Source organism: Dendrobates tinctorius, unplaced genomic scaffold (assembly GCF_039654945.1).
Source record: "Dendrobates tinctorius isolate UK_male_01 unplaced genomic scaffold, ASM3965494v1 ptg000065l, whole genome shotgun sequence".
Classification (NCBI taxonomy): domain Eukaryota; kingdom Metazoa; phylum Chordata; class Amphibia; order Anura; family Dendrobatidae; genus Dendrobates; species Dendrobates tinctorius.
This window is the reverse complement of record NW_027361733.1, coordinates 1908741-1932973: the sequence shown is the minus strand read 5'-3', so window position 1 is coordinate 1932973 and position 24233 is coordinate 1908741. Positions and strand designations below refer to the sequence as shown.

Here is a 24233-nt window from a genome sequence, read left to right as displayed (position 1 = left end):
CCACCGCTGCTCTGCTGAAAGCGCGCCCAATTCTCCCGTTCTCCGTCCTGCCCTCTTCCTGTTCCTGGTACTTGCGCAGTCCCCTAAAGCATCCCCCGGGGAACCTAATGCCCTGCTCGATGGTTCCGGGCACGGAGCTAGGAAGGCAACTCCCCCTCGGCTCCTTCGGTGCTTCACCCCCTTACATGAGGAATTGACTGTATCCATCTGGGGGTTAGAGCAAGGAACTACAAGAAGATTTTAGCCCAAAGAGAGACTAAATGGATTGTCACCTTGGATACGGTGACTCCGAAAGGTCTCAATGAGTCCCTAAGTTTTGACTCTTTTTTATAGTCTCATTTTCTGTGCCTCTCCTGCATCCACTATTTCGCACATTTCCCCCATGTCCATGGTTATTTTATTTGTTTTTAACCCTTTGTGTGTTCTTTTCACTCTAGTGTCACTTTTTAATTGTGGCTATTTTGGATTAATGGGATCCTCCTGGGACCTATATTGTGGATGTTTCCTCTGGACTCGTCGCTGGGCTGATATGTCATACTAGTGAAGATCATATTCCGGATATGAACTTATTTCTGTGTCCCCTGTAGGTGTATGGACAATTTCCATATATACCATCTACTCATTGGGGATTTTTGAAGATATGCTTATTAACATCCATTGTCTCCGTTTTTGAATCTTATCTGAATATGCCTGTGCCATTTATCATATTACGTGGTCTCAGTGTTACACGTGTTATATGATTATAATTGTGCGTGTTTATATGTTGTTAAAAAATTTTTTTTGTTTATATATTTATGTTGCCATACATGCACCAATATTTTTTGATCTTTTGTCAGAAGTGTGAGGTGTGCCCTTAGATTTCGGCTTTGCGCATGCGGTTTGTGCCCCCCAGTTGCCCTCTTCATGCGACCGGTGTCCATTTGCCTTGGACGCTCGCGCGGGGGTTAATCCTCTGCGCGTGCGCTTTGACGCTGGACGCCTGTTTCATGGTGGAGGACCTGGTGGCAGCACGGCACATGCGCCGCTATGGCCGCTCTCATTGGTGGATACGGGTCACGTAACTCTGCATGTGACCGTTACTAGGACTACATAAGGTCCTGCAGTTCATTATAGCCTCATCTCCTTGAGAAAGCGCCTCCTGAGCGCGAAACGTATGTCGGAGGTTTGTTCCACGGCAGGGGGTAACTGTGCACCACCTGGTAAGCTTTTTCCATATGACTGTCGCTGATATATGATGTAACTTATGATGAATGTTATGGATTCTGTTTGCCGTCATTAGCCCTATTGCCTGATTACACATCGGCTGGTTGCCCTGAGGATATTTTGTCCCGCCTATATGGCGATTATTTGGCATTTGTAACAGCCCTTGTGTCGGCATATTTTACAAACTATCCTGGCTAAGATTATATACAGGTGCAGTCATTTTATTTATTTTTTTCACCCCCAACTGCCTTCTTAATATTGGTGTCTATTTGTCATCTGCAACTTTGCTGGTTATTTATGGTATATATATTGTCTGTGCCCGCATTTAATAAAGGATTTTGATATTTTTATACTACTTGGATTCATTTGCTCCCTTTTTTCTCCTAAATTTGTATGTTTATGGAGCGGAACATAATATTATTATGGCGGCTTATTTCCATGGATTGCCGCATTGTGTTTTGTTGAAAGTATTGGGCTCATGTTTATTTCTAATAAATTAATATGTGCATATGCACTTTATGTAGTGTTCTGACCATAGTCAGCACTGGCTTCTCTCTTTATTTGATATTCGTTTGTGGCTGACAACCACTGTTGCCGTGCGTGCTGGGTTATGCACGCCATTCAATCTGTATTAATTGTGATTGATCTAGGCTGCTGTACACACATACAGCAGCCCTGCCCTGCCCCAGGCTCTGTTTGATTGTGAACTTGTGTCTGAGCCTGTTTTACCCTTCATCTGTGGTTGCTGGCTCGGCAGTGTGGAGGTTGGACCTGAAATGTCTATGTTCAGACCTAGTCAACCTTTATCTGCACTCACGCTTTCTGGTGCCATGGGAGAGATTCAGAAACGCTTCAGGCACAGTTTGCATTTAATGTGGTCTTTCTTTTAATACATTTAGAAGGCCATAATGGCTCAGCGAATATAAAAAGCTTAGAGTAGGACTGCCCCATATGAGAATGCCTTGGCGTGACGGGGTGGCTCAAAGAATTGATCAATTGTTTGCTAAATGTCTCATTTTGAAATACAGTTAGAAGTCAATATGTGCATATGCACTTTATGTATGGCGTTCTGACCATAGGCAACGCTGGCTTCTGTCTCTTTATTAGAAAACACCGTAGTTTGACAATAAATGGCTTCACCCAACTACTAACCATGAATGGAGAAAAAATGTTGGTGTTATCATTCATATTCTCTGAAAAAAGGCCAAGAAAGCAAAAATTCTGCCGGGGTATGTAAACTTTTGAGCACAACTGTACATATACACTATATACATATGCGCAGAATATACTGTGCACATACCCATGTTCGAATCAATTCAGTACAAGTGGAATTTTCTGTAATCTGCAGGTCCCAGCAAATTCGAACCAAGAGAAATTTAATTTTTGCTATTCGCCAAAAAGCGTCCATCACAATTTTACACATTACTGAAGACTGCATGAGTCACAGACTGCATGTGCTTCCACAAAGTGCCTTGCGGGGTTATCACATCACTAGGTATCCTTGTGTCTCTGATGGTGATAATCCGACACTCAGCATCGCCTGCTATGCGGCACCTTAGATCTTTCTCCTCTCTCGCTGTAATTTGTGGCTAATCAAATTTTTGGGAAAAATGTCAAAGCTGGAGAATTCTAAATTTCAATAGGATGGATCATTTCTAGTCTTCACATAGACTGAACAATGCTCCAAAGGTATGATGCCTCCCCAGTGGTCTATTATTATATTCAACTGTATCTGTGTTCTGAGGATTGAGGTGCAGCTGAAATCAGTACGTACTCCAGATTTCATGCCTCCCAAAATTCAGGACACTATTGCTGGATCTGGGACTGTTGGTAAATATTCCTGTCCAGGAGGGTTAATGTCATGACTACAGACTTGAGCGCTGCAGCCAAACACTGGGCTCAGCGGCTCATGCAGTGATTGGCTGCAGCAGTCACATGCGTGGTAGTCGTGATGTCACCCCTGCAGCCTGCAAAGACAAGGGCATCATCACATAGGCATCTCTGGACCAAATAAAGGTGAGGAATAGCGGTGTTTCTTATTTAAGACCTCTACAAACCTATAAAAAAAAAATAAAAATCCCATACAACCCCTTTAATGATTTGGCATACCAAGACATTTTAAACAAATGTTGCTTCCAACTTTGTGGTGACAGGCTTGACTGTGCCCGAGTGCACAAAGCAATGTCCATAAGGGCAAGATGGAGGAGTTTGGTGTGGAAGAGCATGACTGGCCTTTAGGAGTGCAGCATAAAACCAAGAGATCAGTTTTCTGTGAATCCATATTAGAATTGTCATCTGGGTAACTTCAAAAAAGGCATGCGCTCTTGTGCTAGACTAGCCAGTCTAAGTATCTCAAAAACTGGCAACCTTGTGGGACTCTCATTCAGCAGTGTAGAGAATCTTCAAAGAATGGTGTGATCAATTAAAAACCTCCAGTGAAAAAGGGATTTTATATGCGTAAAACAACTGGTGAACAAACAATATGAAAGGAAGTTGTCAAAAAGTGTTCTAATGAAAAAGGTCAGAGGAGGATGTGAAGGGGTGAGGGAAGGGTATGAAGAATTGTCATGAAAGGAGTTGAATGAGCGGATTGTGAAGAATCGTTCTAATGAAAGAGGACAGAAGATGTGAAGTATCTTTTTAAAGAAAGGTGTCAGAGGAGGATATGAAGCATTGTTCTGAAAGATGTGAGAAGAGGATGTGAAGAATTGTTCTCATGAAAGGAGTTAGAGGAGGATGTGAGGAATCATTCTAAAGAAAGGAGTCAGAGGAGAATATGAAGAATTGTTCTAATGGAAGGGGTGAGAGGAGGATGTGAAGAATTGTTCTAATGCTAGGAGTTGAATGAGGAGGACATGAAGAATCCTTTTTTATGGGCAAAATGGTGTAAACACTGAATTACTAAATAGAGGAAAAACATTGCCTGGTGAATCCAGATTTCTGTTACACCATGCTAATGGGACAGTCAGAAATTGTAGCAAACAACATAAACTGATCAACCTAACACACTGCTAGTGTTTAATAACACTCTAGGTGAATATATTACCTTTATAAGAGTACTTTCTTTTCTTTATTTTCACATAGCCCTCTAGCAGATCAATAATTTTCTAGTCAACTGTGGCATCCTATGACAATGATCACTAGTGTCGGACTGGGTTTCCATCTAAGGATTATCATCTTTCTATTTTCTCCCCTTTGATGAACTGTAACCTGTTTTATACTAACATTATGAAAAAGAGAGAAATTAACTCAAGAGTTGTAGGAACACTTCACTCTATAATGCCCACTTCTAATGGTACTGTATCATCTTCTAGGTTCTGGTTTAGGGATAAAGAAACTGCTCAAGTTGCATCAAATTTTATTATGGAAAATCAATGTTCATTAGAGGTCAATCATCCCATACGCCTCGTACAATACGCCAAGCAGTTGCTTCTTTTCATCCTCAGGTAAAAAGCAAGAGCGGGCAGCATTGATATTCTGGGAAGAAAAAGAAAAAAAAGCACATTAATTACAGTTGTAAAAAAATATGAGCATTTCCGTGGCAGGGAGGAGGAGACTCATTTGTGGTTTTCATCCACGGCTTCTTTTCCAATGTGGCAATGCTGGGATCTGTAGGGATCTCACTTTTATGTTCATCTATTTCCATAAAAATTCCTCCTAGTCAAAGCTTGCAAACATTCTGTAAGTCCTTCCATTGATAAAAGTAACTAAGCATAGTAGGAAACTAATACTAGTACTTACCATTCGCATAAAATCCTCTTCACTGAACCCCATGTAAGTCTTGGCAATGTTATAATCATTTTCCAGTCCAGTGTTCAAGGGAAGGGGTCCATCATTATTTAAAGAGCAATTGGCGCCATCTTTTTTAAACCTGGTTACAAAAAAATGCACACAAGATTATTTTTATGTGTGTGCAGGGTTCACTAACCCGAACCTAGCTACAATGAGGGAAAATTGCAGTCGGAGGAGGACCTGCTGAAAAAGGGTTTAATAAGAATTTCTGCAAGGGCTGTAGGAGATCTAAAAAAGGAAAGTTGAAATTCATTGCTCACATATTCGACTCCCTTAAAGATCCAGCTCCATGGCTCCAGTAGTCCCTAAATGTCGTTGATTACTTGTCCTGTGCCATACATGTACATAACCGCTAAGGTCTTTGATTGGTTAGAGCCAATGTAGGTGATGTCATCATTGCAGGAAAGTAGAGACCGTCGGGGACCACTAACCCAACGGCGCTAGAGCTGCAAAGGATTGATCAGCTGAGTAATAATTTTGTTTTTATTACCTCATCTTCCTTGACAATTTTCTTTAGATCCTAAACAACCCAACATATTTTCAGTAGAAGAAATGGTACAACCAAATGCTCAATGACAGCCTCTTCTCTAGAAGTTACACCTTTGGTTCTGTGCTCAGTACATACTTACTATTGTTTAACCTCCCAGGATATTTAAGCCCGGCCCCTTTAGGCCTTCCCTAAATTGTCAGGAATACGTTAAACTCCCACTGTCAGGTGCATTTAGACAAACCCCACCTCTTTACTGAGTAGGGTTGTCCAGTCAAAATTGCACTGTAGGGAAGTCTAGGTCAAGTACATGACCCTGGTTTCTCTTTTCTCTAGATCCTTACAAACAGTAAAGTACAGGAGATCTTTTAGATGACATTGTTGTCCTTGTCAGGCTCCACTTATGGTTTTATGGCCTGTGATATAATTGAAGGCCTGCCATGTTCTCCTATCAATACTCAGACCTGTTCGGAGATCAATCACTTATTTTTACCAGCTTCATTATTTGGAGGGTAAGGACACATACTGGATTAGAGGATGCTTTGTAAAGTCAGACCCACAGGAACCGGTGACGAAACTTGACCAAGGACACATCTGCAAAATAAGACAAGGCAGTGAAAGGAACTAATATTAATGTGGAGTAATGCCTACTGGTGATGTGGATCTCTTCGGTCATTAAAAGATTTAGCGTACTGCTAAACTGGTAAGCAGGAGTAAACCACATAAAGGGGTTGGAAAACTGTCCAAAATTGCATCTCTGAGTCTCTCCCTCTGGAGAAGACTCCATCAGCAATGTCTGACATGGAGATAAGAAGTAGATACCAGGACTTGGAACTAAGGTAGCATGATGGAATTATAGTCATCCAGACCATATGACAAGTTTGGATGTCGTTGCTAGACAAGTCAGTAACTGGATGGGTGTGAGGAACACCTTAGCAGACAGCAGATCTTAATAGACCTTGGTGCTTAAGGCCAGAGCAAAAGTGAAGTCTTTTTATAAAGCTGAGGACACTTAGCTGTTGGGAGAAGGCATTGAGTTCACCATGCTCTGGTCTCCGAAAAGTCCTTAAAGTTGCTGTCCAGTCAAAACAAGTTATCCCCTATCCACAGAATGATTAGTGGGTGCTTTACAGCTGGGACCAGCATGGATTGGCAAAAGGTTCAACAGCTGCTTTATTAATCCCCTATGGGACTGCCAAGTGTTGTGCTTGATTTAACCCGAGAGCTCTGTAGAGAACAATTTAGGCGGTGGTCGGGCATCTGACCTGTCGCTCCATTAGGTAACAGTGAGAAAAGTGCCCCGTTAGGAATAAAAATTCCTCTGTTGATGAACGTGGGTCTCTGCGGTTGGACATGAATCGATCAGAAAGTTATATAGAAGTTGTCTGGTTAAAACAAGTCAAGTTGCTGCATGAGTGAGAACCAAGTCAGAGTGGAGTGATTTCAGAAGACAGCGTTGGCAGGGAAGAACACAGCAGTGGCCTGGAGAAAAACAGGATGGAGAGATGTGACAGCTGGCAGGTAGACCGGCAGAGTGTGACGGTATTGTACATCTGCATTATGTGTGGGTCACTTTAAGGGATAGGTTGTTTGCTTTATAGTGTTCGTTCTACTGAATTGTGTGTGAGGGGAAAACACTGCATAACTGTTTAATGGGGGAGTGCCACACATCATATGACATATTAATAGAATAGAAGCAACACTGTAATTGTAAGTATATGACATACATACCTCAAAGTGCATGTCCATCTGGAGCATCCTCTTATACAGCACAGGATCGTCTATAGTATGGTAGCCATGTCCGATCCTCTCAGCCTTTAATAGCTCTACAGCCTAAATATAGAAGAAGCCACAAGACTCAGGGTTTCAATGCCTCAACCTTAATCGAAAACAAAAAGTCATCGCTACACCATTAATCTTCTCCTCTAGTGACATGTGCAATGCTATGCTGGTGCCCCTGTGTGGTCCCTCTCCCTCCTGCTAGTAAGTAATATCTCAGCAACCTCACCTCCCTGGCCATGGTGGTGTCCTCATCCCTGCCTTCTGTGCACACTGCACAGGATTCCAGCGGTGCGACTAGTGTAGCTTCCCTGTTCTGAAAGGTGCAGTGCATGTACTTTGAAAAATGCCCCCAGCCAATAGCTGAGAGGCATTTTGTATAAAAGGCACCCTTCGCTGTAGGGAGGTTCCTGAGCAACCCCTGTAGTTTCCCTTCATTGTGTGTGTTCAACTGTATGTTGCCAGGTCCCCTGTCCTAATCCATTGTAGTTAGTTATCCTGAATCTGTTCCTTTATCCCTGTGTACATTGTCCTGAAGCCGCTCTGGCGATACCTGAACCCTGGAACCACAACAGCAGTGCCTGAAAATGCTCCGCTGGCCTCTGAACTCTGAATCTGCACCTGTCTGAACAGGTTCACAAACCAGCCTTGTCTGTTACTCCAAATCCGGTCCGTGTCACCGTACTTAACTCCTGGGGTCAGCAGCTGTAGTAAGGGGGACTACCTAGGAGTGGTAAATGGTGGCTATGTGCAGCTCAAACCTGACTCCGCCATCAGGAGCTACAGTGAAAACCAGGCAGTCGCTTATCTACCCCTCTACTAGGTAAGCCTGGCCCATGGCACATTGGGTCCACGAACAACATGCGCCACCTGCGAGCATGACAACAAGTGACAATTTATAGATAAGATGAACTCCCTGTATCGCTTGGTTCTTACCTCTTTCACCACTGACGCTGGCCCGGCCTCCCCGGCATGTACCGTTCTGTGTATTCCACTTCTAACAGCCTCCTATAATAGTTGTTAAAAAAACGTATACAACAGTAAATGGTTACATGTAGGTGGAGGTGATCTATCTATTATCTCATATCTATCTATACTGAACAAAAATATAATTGCAACACTTTTGTTTTTGCTCCCATATGTTTTCAGCTTCCATGAATTGTGTAGAGATACTTGCAACATGGAGCTGAGCATTATCATGCCAGAACATGGGGCGATGGTCGTGGATGAATGGTACAATGATCCTCAGGATCTTGTCACGGTATCTCTGTGTCTTCAAAATGGCATCATGTTCCTGAAAGCTGAAAACATCTTGCATGGCCAGCATAGCGAACTACTTGATAAACTCTATGCAAAGGCGATGTGTTCCACTGTGAGAGGCAAATGGTGGTCACACCAGATACTGACTAAAATGTGAAGTTTTACAGTATTGGGGTCAGAATGTAGAGTGGCCTTATATCGTGACCACCCTCGTGTGGGAGGAACGGCCCCTGTCGAGTGTCCAGGCCGGAACCAAGGGAACCGTCATCTGAGCTCCGGGGGAAACTGTCCCCGGGGGACAGAATTCGGGGACGGACCATTGTGACAGACAGATGGGCTAAGGGAGGGACCAGTATAAAGGAGGCGGGGAATTCCCGGGACAGCAGCCCGGGACAGAGACAGCAGGAGACCGTGGGAGCGACTGAAAGGTAGAGCGACTCACAAGTGCAGGGAGGACGCTCACCGAGGACTCCAGAAGGACGGTGCCAAGGCAATCATCCGAGACTTGCTGCCCCGCTCCAGCCCGCGGCCACTGCGGCCCCAGTTCAACCCGCGGCTGCTGCCGCCTCCCCTCAGCCCGTGGCTGTGGCCTACCCGCAGTCGCCCGTGGCCGCTGCCGTCCAGCCCGCGGCTGCGGTCTGTTCCCCGCCACCCGCAGCCGCCCTGCTCTCACCAGTGGCCGCGGCAAGTACAGTGCCATCAGCGGCCACCACTGTCCCGCTCCGGTCCGCAACAGGGGCCGGGCATCTGCTGACCGCGGACTCCCCGTTGCAGCCGTTAGCTGCGCAGGTGGCCTGTCATTCGCCACCACACATCGCTGCCGCTTGCCCCAGTCCGGGGGCTGCGGCCCATCTGTCCAAGGACTCTGCCGGGGACTGTGGGGCTCCAGTATCATCAGCGCGCCGGAGTGCGCGAAGACTTCATCAACGCCTCAGCAACTGGGCCCAGCAACTACTACGCCGAAAGACCACCAACCCGAATGGCGAGGGACGTCTGGAAGGCTAAGTTGACTTTATAATTAAGGACCCGTACTCGGCCATACCGCGGCCCTATAGTGACCAGCTATTGCCGGAAGTAGTCGTGTTCTATCCGTTTGTATTTGCTTGTATAGAGCCCCTGCGAGGGCAACCCGTGTTACCCCTTTTGGTGATCAGGCCGTGACTGAGGAAAGTTCCCTCTAGTCTTATAAACGTTATTATAGAAAGCACCAAATTGTATCGCAACTCGTCACTGCATCCTGCGTACCTGCAAACACCACCCTAAGGCACACCTATGCAATAATCATGCTGTCTAATCATCATCTGTGAGATGGACGGATTATCTCGGCAAAGTAGAAGTGCTCACCAATACAGGTTTAGGAAAATTTTTGACCCCTTTTGTCTACATAGAAAAATTCTTAGATCTTTGAGTCCAGCTCATGAAACATGGAAGCAAAATCAAAAGCGTTGCATTCATATTTTTGTTCAGCGTATCTATCTATCTATCTAATCTTCATTTCATCTACAGATTTACAAACCTGATATGCCTGTAGATGTCCAGGGAAGACTTCACTTTTTAACCCTTCATCTCCAGCAAGATCAATAGCCACAACAGTGTCATTTTGATACTTTTTACAAAGCTCAACAACTTCAGGAGACCATTCTAATGGAAAAATAAATGTGAGTGTGGGAACAAAATAATAATTTCAAAAGATAATAATAAGAAGGGTGTTCTCATCTACACGTATGGCACAACCACAGGATTTGCCAGATGCACATATCTTGAGAACATGGATCTACTAGCCTCCACCTCCATCCTGCTTATTCCCATGGCCAGAATGTTGGCTTCACGTGCACAGAGGTCTTTTGACTTCTATGAGACAGTCCACATGCAGTCGTACAAAACAAAACATTTTGGAAGGACTAAAATAATGTGTTTCTCAATTGTTAACAAGATATTAATAATTTTTGTTTTCATTTTCATTCCCAATTCTGATGGAGCAGTAAAACTACAGTAGATAACTACACTGTCGGGCTCACAATTACTCATCTAAGATGCTACGGGGGCATGAGCCATGACAACCTAATGTAGAGCGCTGTGACTGTAGGGCTCTCTGTTCAGGTGCATGCCACTGCCGTCACCTGGGACAATACCTACATAGTGTGGTATATCTTTAATTGCAAATAAATGCACCACAGTGACAGGACCAGGAGGCGCAGAAGATGACATTTTGGCTATTGAGCTGTATCTTAGTAATATATTGATTTCTTAGGGATAGATCATTAATATCAAAGTCCATGAAAACTCCTTTAATGAGATCCTATCAGTTTCCCTAGCTCCCTCTAAACTGCCAAATCTCTCTGTTATTTTTGCATTCCAACACTCCCGTCTTGTGACTTTCCATTTCCAATATCTATATACTTTTAAAATCAAGTCTGTAATTTTGCATTTGTGCTATGCACATGTCTCAGGAATGGCCCAGCAGGCCGCTGATTCCTTCCGGACTAGTCCTACCTGTCTCAGGACTAGCCCAGCAGGTGTTGATTCCTTCCGCCGAACTAGTCCTACCTGTCTCAGGACTAGCCCAGCAGGTCGCTGATTCCTTCTGGACTAGTCCTACCTCCCATCTTGTAAACACGCCTCCTAAGCGAGACTAACATAGTCATGATTTTCTAGAACACCGTCTCCTTTGGCTTTTTGTAAATCTTCCGCACTATTTGCCTCCCTGAATATGATGATGAGGCTTGGGAGTGTACACCTTATTTTCTTGCACGTTATGAAGACATAACACTGTGCATGCGCGAGATTTACAGGGCGCAGCCAGTGACATTTCTGTTGCAAACCAGTCTCACACACCGGGGCATGCTTACAAGATGGCAAGCAGTAGTAGGTCCAGGGGAATTAAAACCCCACCGGACTAGTCCCGAGACATTTACATAGTGTGAATTCAATCTAAAACTTGATTTAGCAGATATCGGAAAACTACAAGAAGGGTCTTTGTTAGAATGTAGAAATAGTGTGGCTGATGGTGGTTTAGAGGGGGCTATGACAGCTGACAGGTTCCTATTAAATAATAAGGATGTAGTTAATAAGTAAATTTTAAAGTGTGAGTTTTTTTGCTACTTATGTCTCTTGACTTACGTTTCTTTATTGCAATATTACATTACAGAAATCTGTAGTATGTGATGGTGATGCTTACAACAAACTGTGGTAGTAGACATGGCACTGGAATGGATAGCTTTCTAAATGAGGTTTTTTGTCCAATAAAAATACAAGTGATGGCCAAAAAATTGAGATTTTGGACATCTTTTAAGCATTTTTTGATACGTAGCTATATTTGTTCAATAGGGAAAAAAATGCATTTTTTTCTAGACCAGAACACAGCAGTCTCATTTATGTAACTGTCAGTCTGGAAATACAAAATATATGGACATCTGAATATTGCCTGAAAGAGAATTTGTCACCAGGTTTTTGCTACCTAATCTGACAGTAGCATAGTGTAGCGACAGATACCCTGATTTCAGTGATAAGATATTTCTGGGCTGCTTGCTGTACTTTTGATAAAATCACTGTTTTATAAGCAGGGGATAATCGCTAGATGACTAGTAATCCTGATGACAGGTAGTTCAACATATTCATGAGCTCTGTATAACCTCACCACCAATGACTCGGAGCTTATTGCCTATGCACTGTGTACACAGAAAGCTGCCAATCAGTGGTGTGTGCGGGGTTATACAGGGCTCAACATTAAGAGAACTGCTAAATCTGCAGCAGAGAAACTAGTGATTATATTAAAACTACATCAAGCAGCTCAGTAAGTGACAAATCGTTGGAATCAGGGCCTGTGTTTTTACATTATTTTGCTCATATTAAGTGGCAAAAATCTGACGACAAATTCCCTTTAAGGGTTAGACAAGGGGTATGCATGGGATAATTTGCTTTTATTTACATAGTGGAATTTTTTTTATAATGGTGAAAGATCTCTGCACAGTACAAAAACAACAGACACCAACAGTCAGATATTTCTTACCGGGCATGTGGCGGAGGCAGCAGAGAATGGATCTGACCTTGATATTGAAATCCTTCTCACCTTCTTTCAGCCCCTGGTTAACAAGTTCAACCACTTTTTCTGGAGTGAGATCCCCTCTTTGGCAACAAACATAATATAAAAAAAAATCATATTCTTAATAGCTTATAGGATTTAGACACTTTCATTTTTCCTTCCATTCAAGTATTTTGGTCTGAAAATTATTTGTGCAATAGGGGATCATTATTAATTTTGAACCATGTGGTTACTATATTCTTTGGCCCGATTCATCAAGACCTGCGTGAACAACGTGCAAGAGTCAGACAAGCTGGATACATTAAGATCAGGGATGGGTGGACCATGGATGTTCGGGCCCGTTAGGTTCGGCTGAACTTTATAAAAAAGTTTGGTTTGGGTACCAGAACAGTACCCGAACTTGATTCCGGACTCCGAACTCGTACCCTATTTAAGCAAAGCAGTCACATCAGTAAGATTACTGAAGTTTCTTGGCTATGAACTGTAATAACTTTACTGACATCAGTACTCGCCGCAGCAGCAAGATTGACAAATGTAAGTGTGTTCCGGCTGCCGTGCTGAGCAGTCACATTACTGATGCACTCGCTCAGCATTGCAATTGGATGTATCAGACTTGGGGATCGTCGTGGGACGTGACATGGATTTACAGCGGACCCCTCTGGATTGTTTGATTTTTTAAAGATAATAAATGGGTAAAAGAGGGTCGGGAAGTGCTTTGTTTTTTTTCTTTAAACATACGGGATTTGTAATGTGTAATGGGGGTGTCTGGAGCTGACATTACAAAGTTGACATCAACCCCAAAATATTACGCCACTTGCCAATGCACCAGGGCAAGCAGGAAGAACCAGGCAAAGTGCCAGAATTGGCGCATCTAATGGATGCACATTTTCTGGGGTAGCTACAGGCTGATATTTTTAGGCTGGGGAGAGTCAAATGTCCATGGACCTTACCAGCCTCAGAATATCGGTCCCAAGCTGTCTGCTTTACCTTGGATGGTAAAAAAAAAAAAAAACAAAAAAAAGAGTGCAACTCACCAAGTTTTTTCATTGATTACTAATAAATAAAAAATACTAATAAAAAACAAACAAATGAAGAGCAATTCCTGCCTATTTTTAAAAAACAGCCAAGGGAAAGCAGACAGCTGTGAGCTATTCTTATTATGCTTGGAAGGGCCATGGAAATTGACCCCTTCCCAGCCTAATAAGACCAGCCTGCAGCCGCTCCAGAAATAGGGCATCCATTAGATGCGTCAATTCTGGCATTTAGCCTCAGCTCTTCCCGCTATCATTGGTATGCAGAGTAATATTTTGGGGTTGATGTCAGCTGTGTAATGTCCGCTGGCATCATGCCCAGAAGTTAGTAATGGTGAGGCGTCTCTCAGACACCATCATTACGAATCTAGGAAAAAAAATCTTTATTTGAAAAAAAACCTCCACAACAATTTCCCACTTTTATTTAAAAAAATAAAATACTCACCAGTTGCAGTCCAAATGGAGGTCCCACGACAATCCCAGTCTTCTTCATCCAGTCTATGAGGGGACGTCATTAAGGTTACCTCAGCTCACAGCTGCCAGTTCTCACGAAGGCAGCACGAGTGCCAGACTTGTGACCGTTCAGTAGTCTAGCACTCGCACCGCCCTCATGAGAACCATCCGCTGTGAACTGAGAACCTTACTGGAGGTCACTTCAGTTCACAGCGCCCAGTTCTCTCGAGGGCAGCACAAGCACCAGACTGATTGGTAACTGCTCATCAGTCCGGAACTCGTGCTGCCCTTGTGAGAACCAGTGACTGAACTGAGGTAACCTTACTGACGTCACCTCAGTTCACAGCAGTTGGGTGTGTGGCAGTGGCTCCATACACTGGATGAAGAAGATTGGGATCGTCGTGGGACCTTCATTTGGACTATGGTGGACAAGTGTGTATTTTGCTAATTTTTTTTAAATATATGTAGGACAGAGGGAAATTGTTGGGGAGTTTTTTTCAATGATTTTTTTCTGTGCATTTTTTTTCTCTTATTTCTTACGGGGTTAGTAATGGGGGTATCCGATAGATGCCGCCCCATTACTAACCTTTGGGCTTGATGTTAGCAGACATTACACAGCTGACATCAACCACAAAATATTACCCCGCTTACCAACGCATTAGGGCAAGCAGAAGAGGCATAAAAAGCATCAGAATTGACGCATCTAATGGATGTGCCTTTTCGGGGGCAGCTGCGAGCTGCTATTTTAGGTTGGGGAGGACCAATATCCAGCCTGGGGAGGGCCAATATCCAATAGCTTGGCTGGTCGGCAAACCCTAGGCTGTGTTTTTAATTATTTATACAATTTAAAAAAACGACATGGGGGGCCTCTATTTTGATAACAAGCCAAGATAGACCAGGGAGCTGAGGGCTACAGCTTGCAGCTGCCTGTTTTACCTGCGCTTGTTAACAAAAATAGAGGGAACCCCATTTCTTTTTTTAAAATGTAGTTTTGTTTTCACATGGTTCGTTGGCCAATCAGAGCCATGCTAATACTTGACATGACTGATGGGGCTGGAAGTGCCCACACAGGAAAAGCTTGCTTCCCTGCCTGCATGGCAGCCTTTCAACAAGCTTTGTTCAGGCTGCTGAATCTGAACAGTAACATGGACTTCCATGAGAAGTTTTTCTTCGGGTTTGCCCAGGTTTAATCAAGAAGGGCACAGTCATGGGCTAGAATAAGATTTCTGGTTTAAGGTTCCCCAAAGCTCGTTATGAACTTGATGAGCTGTGACATTATGTACCTGTTCTTCCCATTTTGGGGGAGAAAACAAAAAGCAAAAAACACAAATATCCTGAACTAAAAGTAAAAAATATACTGCAAATAATGCATAAAGGTAATAATAATAATAAGGGTATTTAGTAAACATAATTTTGATCAAAATAATATGGGTGTGACCGCCCTCTTTCTGAGCTGGGAAAGCCATCCAGTCTGGCCTAAGCTGTCACAAGTGGTTCAGCCGCTCGACCCTTATTCACATTCACGCCACTTGGCAAGTGAAAAGATTTTAAATACTAGAGTAGGGACTGTCCCACAAGGGTTGCCGTGACGTGGCGGGATGGCTTGTTCATTATTTTGATCAAAATTATGTTTACTAAATACCCTTATTATTATTATTACCTTTATGCATTATTTGCAGTATATTTTTTACTTTTAGTTCAGGATATTTGTGTTTTTGCTTTTTGTTTTCTCTGGTTAATGGTCATGTGTTAATATGCACTTACATTGTGCATACACATTAACTTACTTTTCTCAGTTCAGATTTGTTTTTTATTTGTTTTTTATCCATTTTGGGGGAGCTGAGTGAAACTGAGGTGAAAATGTCAAATGCTGCAAAACCGAGTAACAGAATGAATTACCAGTAAACCCATCAGTAAGCTCTTTCAGATTGTATCTCTTATCCCTCTTTCTCTGAACCATAGTCTAAGCTTATATATGCCAGTATTAAAGTAACAGTGCTAGGTCATTGGAACTGCGGGGTTAAACAGTAATGGAACTTTGTACCAAGACAGCTAATGTGCTCTTGAGATGATCCAACTATCTATATATCATTAGAAAGAAAATTAAGGTGACATTTCCCTTTAAGGTCTATGGACGGGAGCCCTGAGTACCTCCTACCTTACAGCCGATCTTTTGATTGGCTGTCCTCGCGCGACTTCATCGTCACAGCGTGATGCACATGTGTTGTCGAAGCGACCATGCCTCCTGTGACCCCGCTCCACCGTAGCCGCCCCCCAGGTAAGCTACTGTTAAGAGGACTATAAGATGCCCTACCTACAGTATTTCCACCCAAAAATTTGGGGTGCGCCTTATAATCCGCAAAATATGGTACATGGTAACAGTAAGTGCATGAAATTATACAGTGTAATTACATAACTTTTTGTCCACGACTGTATGTGCAGAACAGTATTGTTTGTGACTATTTTATTTTTACAGCACATATCAGGCTATAAAAACAAAACCCAAAAAACAATATTGGAATTTTCTTTCCTATTTTTCAGTACATCATTCGACAAAATTAATGTTGTCATTCAAAAGTACAACTCGGACCTTCAAAACTTATATGACTATGTCGATGAAAATGTAAGAAAAGTTATAGATCTTAGATGAAGGGAACAATAAAAAAAAGCAAAAATTGTCTATTACTAGAAGTAATCTTGGCCTAATTCTTTCCACAAGATTATGGTCTGTGATTGGTCAACTAAACCAGACATTCGTTGTTGAATTTCATCCAATGATTGATACGTTTCATTGACATCTACTTTTTTTTTTACTTTTAGACTAATATGGATGGCCACCTATCCATGTAGGAAACCCCTGCCTGATCTATTGTCTCTATCGTGGTGATTCAGGAGACACAGATATTACTTTATGATTTATTAAAGTGCTTACTCTTTTTGCCCAAATTGGAGGGGATCCACATTGCAGTTGGCGAAGAGGTGCGGATTATACCGGACTTCCACATAGACCACTCCTTCTTTAGCTTTAGTCTCTACAAATTCATAAGCAATTCTTCTTATGGCTTCAGGATCACCGCTGGACAATGAGAGAGAAGGGAGTGTGGTATATTGCCTTAATATAGCAGAAGATAGTATAAGATGCTTTAAACTAAAGTGTAGAGAGATGTTTTTCTATGCTTATGTCGGTCTCGACCCCATAGTTCCAGTGAAGGGAAATCTTAATGCTTCAGTACACCAAGACATTTTGAACAATTATAGCTTCCAACTTTATGGGAACAGTTTGGGGAAGATCCTTTTCTGCCCCCAAGACTATAATCGGTGCACAAGATCCATAAAGACATGGTTGGGTGGAGTTTGATGTGGAAGAACATGACCAGCCGCAGAGCCCAAAACTCAACCACATCTAAAACCTTTGGTATTAACTATAACAGAAATTGTGAGCTTGGCATCTCCTCCAATATCAGTGTCAGACCTCACAAATGTTCTTCTGGATGAATGGTCAAAATTTCTCACAGACACCTCCAAAATCTTGTAGAAATCTATCCCAGAAGAGTGTGAGCTGTTATAGCTTCAAAAGGGGAACAACTCCATATTAATGACAATGGATGCTGAATTTGAGGTCACTAAAGCTCCTGTAGTGTAATGTGTCCAGTAGAATAGTTACCTGGAGGCAGAAGCCCCAGGGTCCTCAGAGGGGTCCACCCCAGCAAAAGCCACTCTTAGGCTTCTTTTACACTTGCCGTGTTTTTGCGGGTCGTTTTTGCGGCCCCAATAGATTTCTATGGGGCCGCAAAATCAGGCCCTAAAAATTTGTTGGAGCGCCATACGCCGTATGGCCGTATTTACGGTCGTGAAAAAATATCAAGCCTGCTTGATATTTTTCACGTCTTACGGACATGGCCCCCATTGAAATCAATGGGACCACAAAAACATCAGAAGTTTGCCCAGTGTGTTGATTTTGCGGTACACCGTGAAGACCGAATTTGCGGAACATCATATTTTTACTAGGATACGCCCATGTACTTGCCTGTTTATCACTTCGAAGGCCTGCAGAAATCCGAGAAGATGTTTGCGGCACGCAAAAAACACGGCAAGTGTAAAAGAAGCCTTAACCGTTTCGGCATGCACAGCTCACCAATGTATTTAAGTAAGATGTGTAACAAAGAAACAAGGCAGGTTGCTTAATACTTTTGCCCCTAAAGGCTTGAAATTAAAATAACAGATTTCCCCTTTTCTACCCACATGACAGAGAAGCTTGTATATTCTTGATCGTAGTGTAGTTATGGTTTTAGTTCAATTCCCTATCAGTACATCTTTGGAGTGTGGAAGGAAACCCATTTAAACTTGAGGAGAACATACAAACTCCTTGCAGATGCAGTCCTTAGTAGGATTTGAAACCAGGTCCGCAGCACTGCAAAGCACCAGTACTAACCACTGAGCCACCGTGCTACCCTGATGTTCCTTCATGACTGAAATAAAGTACATTTTATCCCGGGTGCCGTGCTTTCAGTACAGCGGCAGGACATATACATAACACTATTAACCCTATACCTGCAGATTCATAGTGTTCTCGGACCTGACATGCTCCCTTTATTGCATGATATTTAGTGCAGGATTAATAAAGGTCATTCCAGGTATTTCCAGCTGTATATTTTTGATTTGTGGTTTTTAGGGTACAATTTTAATTAATGACTTAATCTAATGTTATCTGAGGATCAATAAAATTAGAATTTTTATTGCATTGGTGCTTCCTTTGCACATTTATGTATACACTAGATGGTGGCTCGATTCTAACGCATCTCGTATTCTAGAGTCTCTCTCCCCCCCGCGCTGAAGATCTCCCGACGGAGGCGTGCGTCGTTCGAATGCGCTGATTGGTCGCGGCCGGCCGGGTGTTTGTCCCACACCATCTTTTATTCCTAGGGAATGAATGTTTCTTGGTTTTGTAACACTGCTTGTTGGATTTATATTTGGTGCCAGCATTCTTTTTATATCTTTTCTGTAAAGCGACAACTGTACCAATCTGACAGAAGTACTTATATTATTTCTCCCTCTTAGGCTGGGATCACATATTGGGAACAAATGGTGGTCTTTTGCAGCTAGTCTTAGAACTGCATGGCAAAACCACTAGAGATGAGTGGATCAGGCAAAATTTAAATTTGCACGTTCGCCAGTTTTTTCTTAGGAAATGTTAATGTCCCTTAGTATGATCTGAGGCCTCTCCATACCCCAGAATATAATAAACGTAATATGTAAATAAAGTAAAAGAATTCTTTTACTCACCACTTACATCTCTGGTCCATCAACTCCTCACTTCTACCAGACATGTTCACTTTGCATCTTTGGATCGCTGTAGGCCATGCTGAAATCCCTGTAGGCTTCTGGGATTGATAGGCTCCAAAGATTTCTGAATTTGTGTTTTCAAAGGTCACGGCACACACTGTGACATCTTGATGTCGGCCGTGACCATTGTGGGCTTGTGAGCAGAACCCTTCTGGGGCCATCACACCCAGAAATACCCACATAGTATGAGAGACCTGGGGATTTCAGCACAGCAGGGTGTATTTTGAAGATGCGATCAGGACTACACACGGCCGACATAGTGGTATGGGCCACAGAAAAACACTAACTATTATTACGTTAATAGCAGGACCATACTTAAACACCTTTAACTGCATCTTCTCCCATGATGTCAAATGTCCACTAGGCATGACCAAGGTAGGGAAGTGTCCTGGCTTTTCTTCTGCAGTCCCTCAACCAAACCCTACAACTTGAATGACATGACTTGAATTTGAGTATATGGCAGAGCGCTGCGCATGTGCAATAGGCCTTTGATAAAGAGCAGGGAAGGTGTCATGTCGGACGCTGTTCACACCACCCGGCAGGCAGAGGTAGTTCCACCTCCAGCCACTATAGCCTCAGTGGCGCCGGCCTGATCTTCAGGCTCTCGGGGGTTAATCCTGCTGGAGACCAGGTTGGATGGTTAGTCACGCCCACGGTCTTTAAATAGTCATACTGGCATATGAGCGTCGCCGATTATAGCTTGTGTTTCATACCAAGTGGTTCCGGTCTGGAGTGGAGGTGTTCAAGAGAGAGAGATTCATATCTGGTGTCGTATGATCCGTCGTTATCCTTTCTCCTTCCCATATTTGTGTTTAGTTGTGCCCTGTTCACATTACTGTTTATTCCTGTGTGTGTGCGGCGCAGTGCAGTTTAAGTTCTCCCTGTCTGTCATTATTTGTGTGGGAGCTTTGGTGGTGACTTCTCACTGGGTGGAGGGTGGAGGGTTAAGTGCAGGGCTGAGCAGGAGATAAGGAAAGGTCGGAGGCTCAGGCATTTGCACCTTCAGCAAAAACCCTGGGTTGAGGGTCAGACAGGGTTTCCCCTAGTAAAGGGACACCACAGGGGCCCCGGGTATTTCAGCCTTAGTTGAACTAAGCCCCCGTGACATTATAATCGGCCCACATTTTTTCAGGAGTCCATGGATCCATTAGATTCCATAACCCGCCAGTTGGCGGCGCTGTCCATACAGGTCTCCGAGTTGAATGGGGCAGTTCAGCAGCAGGGCCTGGTAGTAGCAAAGGTGCAAACGGCATCTGCAGGTATCGGTGCAGAGCCGAAGTTTCCGCTGCCAGAACGATTTTCAGGCGTTCGCAGCAAATTTGTCGTATTTCGGGAGGCCTGCAAATTATACTTCCGCATGCGGCCAATATCCTCAGGTAATGAGGCCCAGCGAGTAGGGCTGGTGTTGTCATTACTGAGTGGTGACCCCCAAGCATGGGCATTTTCCTTACCACCTGACTCTGCTACATTTCATTCGGTCGATAATGTTTTTTCTGCCCTCGGGCTCATTTACGATGACCCTGACCGACTGGCTCTAGCGGAATCTAAAATCCGCGCCCTCCGCCAGGGGGAGCGCTTGGCAGAAGACTATTGTTCAGAATTTCGCCGCTGGGCTGTAGACACACAGTGGAATGACCCAGCACTGCGGAGCCAGTTTATTCATGGGGTATCAGGGAGGGTGAAACAAGCCCTCCTGATGTATGAGACTCCGGCATCATTGGAGTCTGCCATGAGTTTGGTGATACGTATTGATCGCCGTTTTCGTCAGGGGGCACAGGAGACGCTACCTCTGGGGGAAAACAGAGGTGCAGGTGTGGTTGAAGTAGATGAGTCCCATGAACCTATGCAGATTGCTGGCGTGGCACAGGTTCAGCCTCGCGCTCCGGGAGTCCGGAAGTCCGGAGCATGTTTCTACTGTGGTAAAGGAGGTCATTATGTTAACATTTGCCCGGTACTACCTAAGAGGGTCACACCGGCGGAAAACTGTTAAGCTCAGAGGGTATGGAGGAGACCCAACTGAGCGTATGCATATCCTCCATGATGGTATCTCAATGTATGCTCCCTGCCAAGGTTATTGTCGCCGGCAGAGAGCTACCTATATCAGTGTTTGTGGATAGCGGTTCCGCCACCAATCTCATAGATGAGGAGTTTGCACACACCGCCGGGTTTAAGATTGAAAAACTTCCTCACCCCATACAGGTGGTGACCATTAATGCTGTTCCCCTCCCTCAAGGGGAGATTACTGAGTTTGTGGCAGAGGTGAAACTCCACATTGGGGTCCTACATTCTGAGTCGGTTACATGTAGGGTCTTCCGTAATCTCCCAGCTCAAATGGTCCTGGGTTTTCCATTGCTGTCCAGGCACAACCCGGTAATTGATTGGAAAACTCAGGACATAGTACAATGGAGTGGTTTCTGCCAAGACAATTGCTTGGCCACATGTGTGTCCGCCGTGACGCCCAGCCTGCCGGAGGCTTTGCAGGATTTCGCGGATGTTTTCTCTGAGAAGGGTTGCTCAGAACTGCCTCCACATAGAGCCTATGACTGTGCCATTAGGTTAAAACCCGGGGCCAAATTACCTAAGGCCAGGATGTTTAATATTTCTGGTCCTGAGAGACAAGCTCTGAAAGACTACATCGCGGAGAGTCTGAGCAAAGGTCACATCCGGCCTTCATCCTCGCCTGTAGCCGCGGGGTTTTTCTTCATTAAGAAGAAAGATGGGGGGGTTACGCCCGTGTCTGGATTTCCGAGAGTTAAACCAGATTACTATCCGTGATCCCTACCCAATGCCGTTGATCCCGGATTTGTTCAACCAGGTAGCGGGGGCAAAATGGTTTTCCAAGCTGGACCTCAGGGGGGCGTATAACCTCATAAGGGTCCGTCAGGGGGATGAGTGGAAGACGGCGTTTAACACTCCTGAGGGTCATTTTGAGAGTCTGGTTATGCCGTTTGGGTTGACCACCGCGCCTGCCGTTTTCCAACATTTTATTAATGATGTCTTTGCTCATGTCCTGGGGAGATTTGTGATTGTATACCTGGATGATATCCTCATTTATTCTAGCGATCGGGACACTCATTTAGAGCATGTCAGGCAGGTGTTACAGCTGCTCCGTGAGAATAAGCTCTATGCTAAGCTGGAAAAATGTTTATTTTTTGTCCAGGAGTTGCCCTTTTTGGGATATATTGTGTCCGCAGCTGGTTTTAAAATGGACACCGCTAAGGTGCAAGCGGTGTTGCAATGGGAGAGGCCGGAGAGTCTGAAAGCACTCCAGCGGTTCCTTGGGTTTGCGAATTATTATAGGAAATTTATAAAACACTTTTCGACTGTCGCCAAACCGCTCACGGACATGACAAAAAAGGGTGCCGATCTGGCGAACTGGCCTGAGGTGGCTATACGTGCATTTGAGCGTCTGAAGAATAGTTTTGCTTCAGCCCCCATTCTGGTGCAACCAGACGTGTCTAAACCTTTTGTGGTAGAGGTTGATGCGTCGGAGGTGGGAGTGGGGGCAGTACTGTCTCAAGGCTCGTCCTTGAGCGAGATGCATCCATGCGCCTACTTCTCCAAGAAGTTGTCGCCGGCCGAACGGAATTATGATATCGGCAACAGGGAGTTGTTGGCCATCAAACTGGCTTTTGAGGAATGGCGACACTTCTTGGAGGGGGCGGCTCACCAGGTCACAGTTATCACCGACCATAAGAATCTGCTCTACCTGGAGTCGGCCAAACGTCTGTCTCCTAGGCAGGCTCGCTGGGCATTGTTTTTTACTCGTTTCAATTTTCTTGTGACGTACCGTCCCGGGGCTAAAAACACCAAGGCGGATGCTTTGTCTAGGTGTTTTCCGGGGGGAGAACCTCGGGAAGAGCCGGTACCCATCCTCCAGAAAGGGGTAGTGGTCTCGGCTCTCACGACTGAGGTAGAGGCGGAGATTGCCGAGGCCCAAGAGGAGGTACCACCAGCACTTCCCGCCAACAAATCATTTGTACCCCTGCATCTTCGGCCTAAGGTGTTGAAGGAACACCACGATTCGGTACTGGCTGGTCACCCAGGGGTGAAGGGCACCTTAGAGCTGGTATCGCGTCGTTTCTGGTGGCCCAAAATCCGGCAGGACGTGGTCTCGTACGTGGCAGCTTGCATCACGTGCGCTAGGGCTAAGTCACCCCGAACCCGTCCTGCTGGCACGCTACAGCCTCTGGGGGTACCCAATAGGCCATGGACAGAAATCTCCATGGATTTTATCACTGACTTGCCAGCCTCGGCAGGGAACACGGTCATCCTGGTGGTGGTTGACCGTTTTTCAAAGATGGCGCATTTTGTGGCGTTGTCCTCTTTGCCCAATGCTAAGACGTTGGCTCAGGTATTTGTGAAGGAGGTGGTCAGACTCCACGGAGTACCGTCTGACATAGTATCTGATAGGGGTACGCAATTTGTGGCGAGGTTTTGGAAAGCTTTTTGCTCAAGGTTGGGGATCAAGTTGTCACATTCATCGGCGTTTCATCCACAGTCTAATGGACAAACTGAGCGCATGAACCAAAATCTAGAACAGTATTTACGATGCTTTGTGTCCGACAACCAGGAGGAGTGGTCTACTTTCCTTCCTCTGGCCGAATTCGCATTAAATAATCACCGCCAAGAGTCATCAGGAGAGTCTCCATTCTTTTGTGTGTACGGTCAACATCCTCAGTTTTGTACCTTACGTCAGGGTGACTCCGGGGGTGTCCCGGAGGAGGATCAGCTAGGAGCCCAATTGTCATCAGTCTGGAGGCGGGTGAAACAGCGTTTGTTGAGCATGAGTGCCAGGTACAAACGGGTGGCTGACAGTAGACGCGTGCCAGGTCCGGACCTG

General features: G+C 44.5%; 1 protein-coding gene across 1 annotated transcript in view; it reads right to left on the bottom strand.

Annotated features, from left to right (window-relative positions):
- Window positions 1–4544: 4544 nt before the first annotated feature.
- The window catches only part of LOC141094655 (adenosine deaminase-like), a 41801-nt gene continuing 22112 nt past the window's right edge, over window positions 4545–24233 (bottom strand). Inside the window, exons 4-11 of the mRNA XM_073580490.1 lie at window positions 16980–17123; window positions 12531–12646; window positions 10038–10162; window positions 8198–8269; window positions 7214–7315; window positions 6009–6076; window positions 4945–5074; window positions 4545–4680 (exon numbers count right to left, since the gene is read on the bottom strand). Of these exons, the coding sequence (XP_073436591.1) occupies window positions 4585–4680; window positions 4945–5074; window positions 6009–6076; window positions 7214–7315; window positions 8198–8269; window positions 10038–10162; window positions 12531–12646; window positions 16980–17123 (853 nt within the window). The 3' untranslated portion in view covers window positions 4545–4584. The remainder of the gene's footprint in view (window positions 4681–4944; window positions 5075–6008; window positions 6077–7213; window positions 7316–8197; window positions 8270–10037; window positions 10163–12530; window positions 12647–16979; window positions 17124–24233) is intronic.